This window comes from Contarinia nasturtii, unplaced genomic scaffold, assembly GCF_009176525.2.
Source record: "Contarinia nasturtii isolate CC-2019 unplaced genomic scaffold, AAFC_CNas_1.1 Cnas_scaffold_1500, whole genome shotgun sequence".
NCBI classification, from domain to species: domain Eukaryota; kingdom Metazoa; phylum Arthropoda; class Insecta; order Diptera; family Cecidomyiidae; genus Contarinia; species Contarinia nasturtii.
The window spans coordinates 720,413-734,721 of NW_022198836.1; the positions used below are offsets into that span (position 1 = coordinate 720,413).

A 14,309-nucleotide genomic window follows, 5' to 3' on the forward strand; every position below is an offset into this window, starting at 1 on the left:
TACAAACATCAACACAACCACAACTGCATACATCTTTATAATTATTGGTCGTAAAGTAAGCGATAATATTCACCATGTTAACGAAAGCATCAATACCATCTTCACAATTCTTGGAGCATCACATTTGCCTCTGAATGAAAATTCATTACAACATACTATTAGTATGCTCTAGATTGTATTGTGTGCCCAACATGTTGAGTGCTGAGCATGTATTGGCCTTTTGAATTTGCAAGCAAAAAGAAAATCAAGCTAAATTTGCAGAGTGCGTGATAAATAAAAAAGTGAACATAGTCTTTGAAAGATAAAGAGACATCATTTTTGTAGAAACATTTTTCTGCGTTTCTTTTCTCATCTTTAACGCTTGAATATTTAATATCAATTAATTTGTGGCGGTGGTGCAGAGCATATATAATGATGTCCATGTTAAAGGGTACACATAATTCAACCCCATAAAAGGAGACTACAGACATTTTTCAATGTTTAGTATGTGCGAAAAAGGTAATAAGTGGAATAAAGAGTTCATATGGAAGAACATGTTTATATGTGTATGTGCAATGAATACAGTAGCACCACTTTCAGTAGATTCAGAGGTTCAAAACTCAAACAAAAGAAGACCAAGTGATTAACAAATGTTTACATATTTACTTCACAGAAGAAAAATGTCATTCTAAAACAACTTCAAAAGACTTTAAGTATCGTGTAAAATGTGAAATCATTTGATGATACCAAATGGTTGAAGGTTTGTGCATATCGATATCAAAATTTAGTATGAAAGACCCGTGCAATATATATAATTGTAATAAAGGTTTTAGTAAAAAAAATACTTTGAAACAGTGTAACGTGAACAAAGTTTTTTTTTTTTAAATCAAATATGTGCAAAAATCGGTGTAGACAAATCAACTGTTTCAATTGTATACACTTTCATACATTTTCAATCGCTCAATCAAGAATTTTGAGAGAAAAAAATTCTACCTTAAATTCCTGTTCATCCATCCTTCGTACTCGCAGAGCTAGTATTTTTTCCATCAATTTTGGAGAAGTACTAGAGTTACTAGGCTGTAAAACAGCTTAAACGAAACGATTAATTAATTCTGACTTGTTGAAGTTTTGAAGTGGTGTAACAAATTCACATCTTTAAATTGGATTGACGCATTAATGCTACTTAACTGCTTCACTCACCCACATGCATAATGAACAAGAGTTGAAAACGTAAAATAAATTTTATATCATATTTTTTTCGTTTTTTGTAAAAATGTATATTTTTCTTATTTGAATTTGTAAACTTAATTCTTCGACAATTTTCAACATAATTTTCAAGTAACAGCTTTGTCTAAAATGAAATCGCCGGAAGCACATATATGAAAATTCTATATTAGCTTTGCCGATAATTTTAACCTTCATTCTACCAATTCACAGGTAAAACTTTTCTTGAAATATGGCGTAATATCCCAAATGTGTATGCTAACTTCATAATTGTAAAAAAATCCATTTTCAAGTCAAACAAAAACTATGCCATATTTTCATATGACTTTGATTATCGCAATCTCACGATAAACTTTAAAATGGAAGGGAGAGAAAGAAATTGAATACTAAATAGTTTACTCAACGTTATATAAAAAATGAATAAAAGTAGATACTCTTAACCAAGCTCACTCAACAATATTTTGAACAACAAGATATATTCCGCGTGTGTTTACATATAAAAAAGATGTAATATTTTTTTTTGTTTGGAATGAAAATACTATAGATAACCATCGAATCTACTAACATGCACCATACACCATGGTAAATCATTGGAAAGATAATTAAAATTTTCATTATTCATGAGCTTTCAATGTGTTTGTGTGAAGCAATTTTTATTCTACATTTTACATCCTTTGGCATCATGAAACGATGGCCTGCAGCAAGAACTTTTCAAACATTTCAATACGTTTGTTTGCTATCCATGCAATTCAACGCATTCATTCATTGAATGACACATTTGGGATGTATAGCGAAAAGTGTACATATTTGTTGTTGCCCGTTCATTATATGCAAAAACAAGAAACAAAACCATGATAAGTTTGATTTTTCTCATGTATTCATTTGGGCCATTCACAGATCAGAAAGTACTTAAACCTATGATGCGTGCTAAGTCGAGCTTAGTTGAAATTTGAACATTCTAGCAATCACACGAAATATAATTTTTGGTCCCTTGTCTACTTCAATATAATGTGGAAGTTGTTATTATTTCAAAATTTACCACAATCCAACCGGTACTGGCATTTGCGTTGGATTTTATGTTCGTTCCTGAGTTATTTTTTATAAATAAGAACCATTCGAAATTACACAATTTTCGTGTAGGTAAAATAAAGTGTTCTAGAAATTGTGAAGTTTCCATGGAATAAATATTTTCTCAATTCAATAAGAGAACTGTGAAAAAACCACATATATTGTATTGTATATAGAAAATTTCTATTGGAAATAGTCTTTTAATTTAAACTAGTTAACCTTTTCTAGTTTATAATTTTGTGAATAGAAAAATCTTTAAAGCTTTATATGATCGGGAGAAAATGAATATTTTTAATTAAAAAAAAAGAACCAACTACAATATGGCTAATTTATTATTCTTTGAAGATTTCAGATTTCCATTATTATCAAAGTATGCTGCAACAAGTTTCAGAATAATGGATTTATTCACGAAAACACTTAAAAATGTAAGTTGATGTTATTATAAAGAGAGAAACAAACAGACTTTTTGGAGCCTCTATATAATTTTTAGGGCAATGTTGAAAATTATCTATGCTATTTGTAATCTCCAAAGGGAAGAAACATTTGTTGTTCTCCAAATCCTGCTTCAGAGAGTCCGATTAAAGGTTTAGATAAAAATGAAAAATTCGAATGCTAGAATTATAATAGAACTAGATAATATCACAAAAACAAATATGCTACGTCCTGTATGATAGATTTGAAAAGTGAAATATTGTAACCATTTGACGGATTAGATCAACGTACAAACAAAAGATTTGCATTTGGCATTCATTTTATTTTTTGTCGCAATGAGTGCTGTTATGGAAAATATGAAATCAAATAAAGATATGTTTATAGTATGTCATTTATGTCATGGTTTGTGTGGTATAAAAGTTAACTGCTCAAGCCAAAACAAAAAAAAACAATGATATAAAACAATTGAATTGTTTCAGCTCTTTAGATCTAAAAGAATAATCGTATTTTTGTATTCATTTTTCCGTCTTTTGAAATAAGCTGACCTAATAAATGGCTGGATTCACAAATGATTTTCTGAGCAGCATAGTTCATATTCTGAGCACCATAACGACAAATTGTTGGGATACATCTGAAGCCCTTTTTTTAAAAAAAAGTTACATTTGAAGCTCTTTTATACTATATGTACTATACTTTATCGATTGAATCGTTGTTTAAAAGTTTGCTTAGTTGAGGCATAGAAACGGCATATACTTTGCCTGAATTGCTGACTTTTTCAAAATTCAATGAAGCAAACTTCATAGATATAGCATAGATACGTAAATAGCACAGATCCCAAAAGAACGCACTAATAAATGTCTCAAAAAAACTATAAAACAAACATACCAACAAACGTTTAAGATAGAAAGGCATACACGAGAACTCATCTTTTTATAGCGTCTGTAATTCTTCCGGATCAGTTTTTAATTCATGGTAAAGTGTTTTCTACATTTGATATAAGTTTTCTGCGTCTTTATGCAAGAATAGAATAAATTTCTGTATCGCTTATTACAAAAATTAGCAAAACTGATAACATAATGGACCATTCAGCATGAAATTATGTGTTTTTTTTTTAATAATGCAATCTCATCAATATTTCTTTGAGACGATTTACGATTCACGACTCGATTCACGACTCGATTCACGAAACAACACATATGTGATTTATTATTTGCCAAATTTATGCTAAAAATTGCTGACGAAAAGAATTCAATTAGATATGCACAGAAGTGTAGTCATGACGACAAATTTCAAATATATTAGAACACTTTTAATGCTTTAAGCATTTTAATCAATGACGCTATATCAACTAATTATAATAATAAACACATTTGATCATTCATTTAATATTGAAAGCTCTACGAAATCAATTTCAAATGGCGAAGCGATTATTGACATCTCGCAATCGGAAAAAAGCAAAACAAACAATTGTATATATGGAATTCTTATGAAAATGCGTTCGATAATTAATAAAATCTCAACGGAACAAACAACCTTCGTTCAAACATGCTCTCGCGAATCAAATAAAAAGACATCAACAACATTGATGAAAATTCATCTATTTTTGCTGATAACACTATTAACTTGCGTCTCAATGTGTATGACGCGAGCATCAGCACATACAACAAAATATAGTTCCAATGTCATCAAAACTAAATATGGTGAATTGCGAGGAATCGTCGTTCGTAGTAATCCGACTGTAGAAGCGTACTTGGGCGTTCCTTATGCTACTCCTCCAGGTTTGTTATAACTTATAAGAGTTGATATGTCAAAAAGTTAAATTCGGACCAATTCGGACCAAGTCGTGAATTTTCACGACACATTCTCAGTTTTGAATTCAAGTCGTGTATTTTTAAAATTTATTATAACATTTGAAATCAATTCATATTCTTTTTGTCTATCTCTCTTATTCCATTTCTCATCATTCTGTTTCATTGTTCAAAATATCGTTGTCACCTCCAGTGGGCAGTTTGAGGTAAGAAATAACGTATATTTTAATAAATATTTCGTAATAGTTTTATTTACATACTTGAATCGTATTATGGTTTCCTCTTGTTATTATAAAGATACATGCCACCTGTTACACCAAATGCATGGGCAAGCATTCGGATTGCCGATCATTTTTCCCCAGTTTGTCCACAACTACCCCCTGTATCAATAGCAGGACGTGAGGCATTGCTCGAAGTTCCAAGAGAACGCTTAGCACAAATTCGCCGGCTCCTACCATTGCTATCAAATCAATCGGAAGATTGCCTCTACCTCAATATTTTCGTACCACAGGGTAAGGGTATCTTATTCGTACTTCAATCTCCTTCGATTCAATCTATATTCTTTGAAATGTATGCTTGTTTTTTGGACATTATTGCTGTGAATGCAATATTTTCAATCAACATAAGATCAATGTCACCGTCACTCTTTTGGATATTTTGTAAAATAAACAAATCATATTATATTTCTAGTTTGCAGACAATATCAATTCCGCGTGCATTGCAGTATAATAATTGAATTCACTGCAAGTACTGTGGGAGTGATGTTGTTTCCAAAAATATTCATCATACTTAATTACTAAAGGACCAAATGTAACTCTTTTTATGTTGACTATAAAGATTTTTTACTTACTCTTATACGAGTGTATAAATTATTGAATAATAAAAGCAACGCTTTGAATGTACTGATGCCATTATGACTGATAAAAAGGTTCTTCTTTGGATTTGAATTATTTTTGAAAACAAATATGCACGCTTACTCGATAATGAAATAAAGTCCTTCTATGTAAAGAGAACAATAAAAGATTGCACCATTTGAGTGTTGAGGGTAAGAGAATGGTTAAGCTTAACAACTGAGTATTAAATTCTAAACAACAACTCACTACACCGATAGTATAAGCGATTTTTATACAACGCGTTTTAAAATACTATGGCATTAAAATAATCGATAATACAATTCTACATTTTTTTCATACCGTCTTAAAAGAATTCTCCTATTGAATAAACGAAAAGAAAATCAATATTTTGAGAAAAAATTTCATGTGTTTTATTTTAGTTGAAACGTCGACGAAAGTTAGTAAGGCAGCCGTCATGTACATACACGGCGAATCATTCGAGTGGAACAGTGGTAACCCTTACGACGGATCCATTTTGGCCGCTCACGGAAATGTAATTGTTATCACAATTAATTTCAGATTAGGTGTTTTAGGTGAGAATATTCTTAATTCAGACAGCCAAAATCAATTGAATCAATTTATATTCATTCAATTTCTTAAAAGGTTTTTTAAAGACTGGTTCAAAAGGTAGCGCACAGGGGAATTTCGGTTTAATGGATTTAGTAGCTGCGATCCATTGGCTGCGTGAAAACTTACCTGCGTTTAATGGAGATCCCAATAAATTATGTATAATGGGACATGGCACTGGTAAGTTTAATTTAGTCTTCAAAATATATTGCAGTATGATTTTCTCTTTGGGCAATTTTGTCATCTAATAAATATAATAATTTTTGGTACAGGCGCAAGTTTAGCGAACATATTAATTACGTCACCAGTCGTAAGTGATTTGATACAGAGGGCGATATTATTAAGTGGATCAGCTCTTTCGCCATGGGTTTGTATTTCAAATCGCAAACTGAATTTTTGTTTAGCACTAAATAATTAATTTTCAAATAGGCAATTCAAAAGGATCCACTATATGTAAAGCGAAAAGTTGCTGAACATACTGGCTGCCATGGTGATTTAGTAGAAGATGACCTCGCGCCATGCTTACGAACAAAGTCATTATCAAATTTACTATCTGTACAGCTTGATACGCCAAGGTAGTTACCAACATAATTATAAAACATGTAAAATGTATAAATTATTATTTTATTTAAGGTTTTTACCTGGTTTTGCTCCATTCATTGATGGTACTATAATTGGTACAAGCTTAAATAATTCAGTAACTCTTCCGGTGGGCTCGGCGATATCAACGTAATATAATAATATTTTAAATATAATTCTCAATTTTGAATGTATAAATGCATACATTTGACATATTTTCAATGATATTTTAGTACAATGGGAATTGAAATGGCTGATTTTTCGAAACGCGAAATAATATTTGGTGTGACAACGTTGGAATCTTATTTGGATTTAAGCGCTCAAGATCTAGAATTTGGCTTTAATGAAACGAGGCGTGATCGAGTTCTCCGAACATATGTTCGAAATAACTTTAATTTCCATCTAAATGAAATATATGCTGCCTTAAAGGTGAGCTCCAGAGTAATAAAATATATGATAAAATATTCATAACCTTATTGAATTTTTAGAATGAATATACGGAATGGGAAAGACCGCAACGTAATCCCCTAGGCTCCCGAGATGCAGCTTTAGAACTCTTAAGTGATGGTCATACTGTAGCACCACTTGTTAGAGTTGGGTATGTATTTTCTAAATGTTAAATGGCTATATAAGAATCGTTAACAGATTATTTCAACACTTCAATTTAATTGTTAATTTGAATCACTCGCAACATATGAATGAGATCCAATTTTTTTAGAATCGAACTTGATATATGTAATATATTTTGTACGATAAACGAATGTGACTTTCCAAAAGCTTGAATCACCATACCAAAATAATTGCTTAAAAATTCAGATTTGTTGGCAATACTGTTATTGTTATCATATTTTATAAGGAAATTTCATCGTTACTTTACCAAGGAACAATTGTTAGCGCAAATCACCCATTACCAGGCCCAAGTTTACGGTCGAATTTGGGGTAGCATTCGTGTGTAGTTTCAGTCAATTTTACCGTCGCAATGGAAAGAAAAAAAGAAAAGAAAGCACAATTCAATTAGACTGATATGAAAAAATTGAGATCATTCATAATTATCAATATGCAATAAACTCCACTTACCGAGTACAATTTATATCAAGAGGTTCTCGTACTTTGGCAAGGCCACAATTTAATCAAGCCTAGCGAACTAACAAATAATTGTTATAAACTATTGTCTAAATTTAGTATTGTTTGAATGTTGTTGAATGAGGGCTGCTACTACTGCGGCTGCAGATGTCCATTGTTGACATTCTGATTCTGACCCCGATACAACGGCAATGGCTGATTGTTGTCAACACGGCGTGGTCTCCGTACATTTGGATGAATTGTCCGCTTAAACACCACGCATTCACCTACCGAATGATACATAACAAAAACACATTACATGTATAACAATTGCTTCAAAATTTGTATCAATTTCAATTGATTGCATACCTTTGTAGAGGATCAGCTTCGCTGCTGCGATATCACGGTGCCATACAGTTGTGAGCGTTGGTTGTGCTCCGGCAGCTCCCTCGATTTCAACGTTTGCAACATTTGGTAGCCATGTTTTGAAGAAGCGTTGCTTCTTTGACACCAAACGACCTGCATTCGGTCCATCTCGAAGAGTTGCAGCAATGACATCGCCTATATCACGCATCTCGCGCCACATTCGTTCAATTGTTCGTCGCATTTGTAGTAATCGTTTGCTCACATTGGTTACGATGGTTCGTGGTAGTCCAACAATTGGATTTGGTACACAACCCACACATTTCTTGTATCGATCACGTCGAGTTTCTTGTGGAAATCGCTTGAAACACAATGGGCAATGCTGTGATGTCATGTATTCATCGACCATTCGAATGATGCAATTTCCACGTTTCATGATGGCTGCAATCAGTTTGCGAGTGCCTGGGCATCGCACGTGTTTTTTGATTTTGATCGGTGAGTTGGCTGGTGTGGATCCACTGGCTCCCATATAGAAAATTGATGGTTGATTGCGTGTCAGTTTGCAAGCCGTTTTGTCGATCGCCCGAACCGAGTCGATATGCTTGTCCAATCCCAAGCGTGCATATTGCTTACACGTGTACGTTTCAATGCCATCATTCATAACTCGTAGTCGATGTTCAATATACGAGCGCCATGATGTTTCTCTTGGCGATGGCATTGTACCCAGAGTCGCTGCAACTCGATTGCGATCAGCTTTCTCGTCGTATGTAAATAATCGGGTGATTCGTTCGGCTTTTGCATCACGTCGGCCTTGTTTCGCATCCCAGTGATACCGTTTGCTAGATATGCGCAAATTCACCTAACAAAATGATAACAACAAAAACGACATTGTATTCACAATCACAATCACAATATCAATCACTTTCATTCATTATGAAAAATTGAATTTACCTCTTCTTTGCTATCCAAATCACGACGCACTGAAGCGTTCCAGGTTTTCATGCCCGGGTCACAGCCAATAGCATACTTCAATTTGTTCCCTTTGTACATTTTCATGATTTCAGCATCACTTATTTCGAGTGGTGGTAATTTTGGCTTTTTGTACATCATCGAAACAGACACACCGTCCGAACAAATTTGGAAATCGAAATACTTTTTGAAATGTACCAGTTGTTGAATTTTTTCCACCTTGAAAAACAGATTCCAACTTAAAATTTTATTTCTGCGGAATTCGTTGCTCGTTATGTTGATCGAATTGGTCGTTTTATCTTTGCGTTTTTTCAAACCGCACTTCAATGGCACCAATTTTACACTGGCTAGGATGGTGTACAATGCGTCGGTATCGATGCGAATGTGACGACGTTGGAAACTGCACATTGGTACAACGACAAAATTTTGAATTTGTGGTGCATCACGACGACATTTGTACTCATTGTGATACCATTGGATTTCACGTTGAATATGTATCCACATACGAATCGAATGGAACCAATTTTCGCTGACATATTCTTTAATGTTGCAATCTTCTGGTGCACCTAACCAACGTAGCTCATCCAACAACTCGCCCAATCGAAGCTGTCGCTCAACATCGTCATTCGTGTTGTCTTTCCGATGATATGCGTAGTTAACGGCATTTTTGATGTCAGTTTCATCGTAATATGGCAATTCATTGGGCGAGCCGTACAAGTTGTTAAAGTAGTTATACCGAATTGCATTGTCATTGAGCTGGAATGTCTTTAGCTTGAAAAATTTTCTTAAACGGGATTCGCAATGCGTTTTCAAGTTTGTTCGAACGTTGTCTTCGTATTGTTCATACAAGTACTTGAAACTATTACCAAATCCACCATTGGTGGGCCAATCGATTCTAGCAGCGTCTACCAACTGTCGAAAATCCGGTAGCATAAGAAAGACTTTGCCGATGTTGTCACGTAGTACTGCCTTAAAACAACGTTTAATCATGCTGGATCCATCATCCCATACAAAAAATTCATCATCAAAGTGATCAACAGCTTCATTCACCTATTCACAAACAAACGAACAAACAATCGAATCAATTCATGCAAATACGATAGTGCAAAATATCGCCCGTAAATTGCGTATAGAAAATGATGAAATAATATCGAAAAATTGAATTTGATTGTCATTAGCGAAGAATTGAAATGAAAAGTCATTCGAATGATATGATGAATTTATGATGAAATATTAAAAAAGAAGTTGATGTTTTTTTATTCAAAGCAAAAAACTGAAACAAATGAAATTTTTGAACTTACTTTCATGAGAAAGAGTAATGATGCCAGGCACGCAATTTTCGTTGCTTTGATAGACAGAATAGAAATGATCGCGATAATAACATCGCGATATCGTTCTCGGATAATTGATGGCAGTCTTTGCTTTATACACCTTTGGTCGGCGTTTGGATCTGCTGCCTTGTGGCGACCCATTTTGCAGTCTATTTCAAAATAAAAAAAAAAACGGAAAAAAGAAAGAAAAAAGGCGTTAAATAATTATATAAACAATTGAAGGCTACACACAACGTCAAATCGCAATTTCAAAGCACAAAACACACACAATAGAGAGTACAACAATAACAATGATTGAATGGCCAAACAGTTTAAATCAACTTGCCTTGTGAGGATTTTTCGCTAAACTGAATTCGATTCGCAATATTCTGACAATCAAAAATCCAATGGCATCAAATTCGAAGTTAATACACAGTCAAATTCACACAACAAAGCCATATAAAATGAAGAATGCACTTCCACACAAATAAAATGAACTTCCTATCAATTCGATACAAAATACACTGTAATGCCGCTTTGATTTCTTACTGTGTGACTTTGGAAATGTTCTGTTATTTTTAAAACAAAACAAGAACAAGCACAAAATTCACCGTAAATAAATCTATTCTTTGCAAATTCACAATATCTACGTTGAAATTAGAAGAAAGAATTCTGTTTGTTTGAACTAAAAATCCACGATGCATTCTCAAAACAAAGCACATTTTAAAATGTAAACAAAATTATGATGTTTGCATCTTTTTTCAAAGTGACGATGGTTGAACGGCAACTGTCAAATTCAATTCGAATGTTTTTCAGATTTCGAAATTCGAAATTCATATACGTTCATGAATACGAAAGTATTTAAAAAAATATAGGCCAAGTGCCGTTTAAAAAAAAATTCTTCTGCAGAAAATTAAATCAAATCACTCAAATCTAATTTGTTTGCAGAGAATGGATTTTCTTGCGGTAAATAAATCATTAAATTTGAAATACAAAAACTTAACGTACAGTACACATATTGGGTGGCGATCATATTATACGGTCAGAGTATGTTTTTGTATGGTAGTAAACAAGTGGAACGAATCATTCCATTGGAAGTTGTAAATATACTGGAAACTACACACAAAATCTACGTTCCATTTGACACGGAAATGACCACTAAACCGGGCCAAAGCGTTACATTTTTTAACGTTAAAATGTCCTAAAAACATTACATATTTGTCCGTTGGTACATATTGATTCCTAATTTCAGGTATCTCCATAGTTTACGAGGCGGCAAATCGTACTTCATGCATTTCAATCATATGTCAAATGAACGCGATTTCCCACAGGTAGTAGTAATAATAATAAACTTTCGTTAATAACTTATTTATTCAATATTGATGTTTTTTTTTTAGAGAAGTGGAAGTGTACGAGGTGAGGATGTGCCTTTTGCTTTAGGACTTCCAATATCGCCACTTTTTCCGCATAACTACACTATACAAGACATTAAAATAAGCCGGACATTAGTTCGTTACTTATCAAATTTTGCTCATACCGGGTAAGTATAATTAACTAATGACTAATTGATGGGTTATTTATAAATAAAAAACTTTTAAATTTTTAAAATTTAATCAGAAATCCAAATGAGTCGCCAATTATGCACATATCCCAAACGAAACATAATCACATCGCCACTCCAATGGAAGGTATGAAAGTTGAAGTGAATACAAAGAAAAAAAGACAAATGGGATGGTCTTCGATTAGAAAGCGAAAGAAGCGAAATCGTAATATTGATTATTATGATGAAGATAGCGATGAAAGTGAACACGAAGATGAATCTAGTGAATATGATACGCATTACACTCATAACAGAGATCGTTTAGAGGACACAAATGATCAACCATATCCGTATTGGGAATCATATGATACATTGAATCAATATTACTTGGAAATTGGTAAATTAATATTAAAATATTCTGAGTGTCCATTGTATCCTTGTAAAAATGTGTGGAAATATTATGCATACGCCTTTGTATTTTCTTTAGGCAATAAATTTGGTATTAAAAATCATTATCGAGGCCATAAGCTATCTTTGTGGCTTAACTTAATTCCACAACTACACATGCCAGGTGAATTGAATGAATTATCGATGAGACATCATCATTTTTCTGAATCTGATGCGAAATTTTACGATGGAATTGTTCGTGTACAAAATATTGAAATGCCAGTATATACAAAATCCGTTATTTTCAAAAGCGATGCCAATACAACCCCAACAAAAGCTATGCTTGTCACAACAGTAGCTGCACTCACAGGTTTGTATTCTAATTGCAAATGACTTTTGATGCCGGTGCTAAATATACAATTTTGAATAGATTGCCCGTCCAATACAACTGTTTCACCAACATTGGCAGCGACTAGACCGCAAAAAAATGCTGCCAACAATGAAAATAAATCAGAAAATCAGAGTTTCCATATGGATGGTTTCTTGCGGCACTTAACCAGCAGTCATTTTCATTCCTACTCCGCTGCTTTGGCAATTACTATTGGTGTCGGATGTTTTCTTTTGTTGTTAAATATTTTGATATTTGCTGCAATTTATTACCAAAGAGTTAAACGAACACTTGACGCAAAACGAAAAGAACAGTTTGTAGAATCTGATATGATGTTACCAAATTTCATTGATCGTTGTATTGATAAACGTGTGGAAAAAAATTGTTTGAACATGCCTACATATTCAGCCGATTTAAATTATGAAGAATACAATCGTTTTGTAGAGAAAGCAATGCACTGTGGTCAACCATTTGAAAAACAACATAAATGCAAATCAAAGGAAACCCACGTAGGTTTTGTTCGAATTCCGACACATTCATCTAGCAACAACGAAATTCCGGACAATAACATTCATACTTCCAAAAATGACAAAATATGCCTGTCAACATATCCATCATCAGAATCACGTTCATCACTTTCTGAAGCAGAAGGTAGTAATAATAGAAACAAAGAGTTTTGCGATTCACCCAAATTGTCATCTAATCAATCAACACAATCAGAGTTTCGAAATATGCACGATGTTGGCACAACTGTTACAGAAAGTGATGTAGATGTAGATAATCGCCAGACTTCCAAGAGTGATGATTGCCGCGCCGAAAAATTATTGTCAACACCGTCATCATTGCGATCAAGTATATCAACATCGAACTATCAAGGTGGTATTTTAAGACAACCATTTGGACCAACTACACCCTCTACAACTAAAAAACGAGTGCAAATTCAAGAAATTTCGGTTTAATTCTTTTATAAAACTTCATTTTTTGAAGTAATTTTTTTATTATAAAATATAAGCTCATATTTCAATATGGGCCGTATATGTTGTTAGAACTGATTATGATTACAATGGGAAGCGATTCACAAGGCTTTTAAGCCACAAAAGAGGCGGGAAAACGAGCATTATACTAGAGGAGTAGAGAAACCGATATACATTTTCTATTATGATATTTTAAAATCAACTAAATAAATGAAGTAATGAATTATTTTTTGGTGTTGTTAGAATGAAAGATGTATTTATTTAGATGTTGATATTTAGTATATTCAATTTTAGTTTAGACCCATTTCATGTAATCAATAGCCCCAAAAATGACAATGTACAATAGTTAATGTTTCTATTAATACAATTGTTGATTTACATTACATATTTATTTCAAATTGAAGTTATTTTTGAAGATGAAACTATTTAAAAAAAAATATTTTTTCTTAGTTTTATATCAAGTAAAATTGAGGTTTTTGAATTAAAATGTCCATATTAAACTAAACTATTTTTTTGGTTTTCATTCATTAATATTTCGAGAAATTATGGGAAGGCTAATAATATATCTTCCCTTGCTTATAAAAATGTTGACGGATTTTTGTATTAGTCTAAGATTTCAAATAAATGATTGTATCAAATAAATGTGTGTAGTTTTTTATTCATTTTTTCAAACATTCAAGAAACAGTTATAAAAAATAAATGGAATATAACGTGATTCCATAATGTGTCATCAAAATATTCAATCGTCGATAGATGGCGCCACACG

The 14,309-nt window shown here is 32.9% G+C and overlaps 1 protein-coding gene across 6 annotated transcripts; it reads left to right on the top strand.

Moving 5' to 3' along the window:
* Positions 1 to 84: 84 nt before the first annotated feature.
* On the top strand, positions 85 to 13,994 carry LOC116346289 (neuroligin-4, X-linked). Of its 6 annotated transcripts, XM_031776238.1 has the most exons (19): positions 85 to 498; positions 653 to 739; positions 2,617 to 2,696; positions 3,244 to 3,675; positions 4,099 to 4,481; positions 4,705 to 4,717; positions 4,809 to 5,023; positions 5,785 to 5,937; positions 6,008 to 6,151; positions 6,244 to 6,338; positions 6,401 to 6,546; positions 6,605 to 6,700; positions 6,784 to 6,979; positions 7,039 to 7,148; positions 11,507 to 11,585; positions 11,652 to 11,794; positions 11,872 to 12,191; positions 12,282 to 12,551; positions 12,612 to 13,994. In XM_031776238.1, the coding sequence occupies exons 5-19, from the start codon at positions 4,190 to 4,192 to the stop codon at positions 13,526 to 13,528; spliced, it is 3,189 nt and encodes a 1,062-aa protein (XP_031632098.1). In that variant the 5' UTR covers positions 85 to 498; positions 653 to 739; positions 2,617 to 2,696; positions 3,244 to 3,675; positions 4,099 to 4,189; the 3' UTR covers positions 13,529 to 13,994. The 6 variants fall into 6 exon arrangements, with proteins under 6 accessions (XP_031632098.1, XP_031632097.1, XP_031632099.1 ...); XM_031776237.1 differs by lacking the exon at positions 3,244 to 3,675; XM_031776239.1 differs by lacking the exon at positions 653 to 739.
* Positions 13,995 to 14,309: the final 315 nt, after the last annotated feature.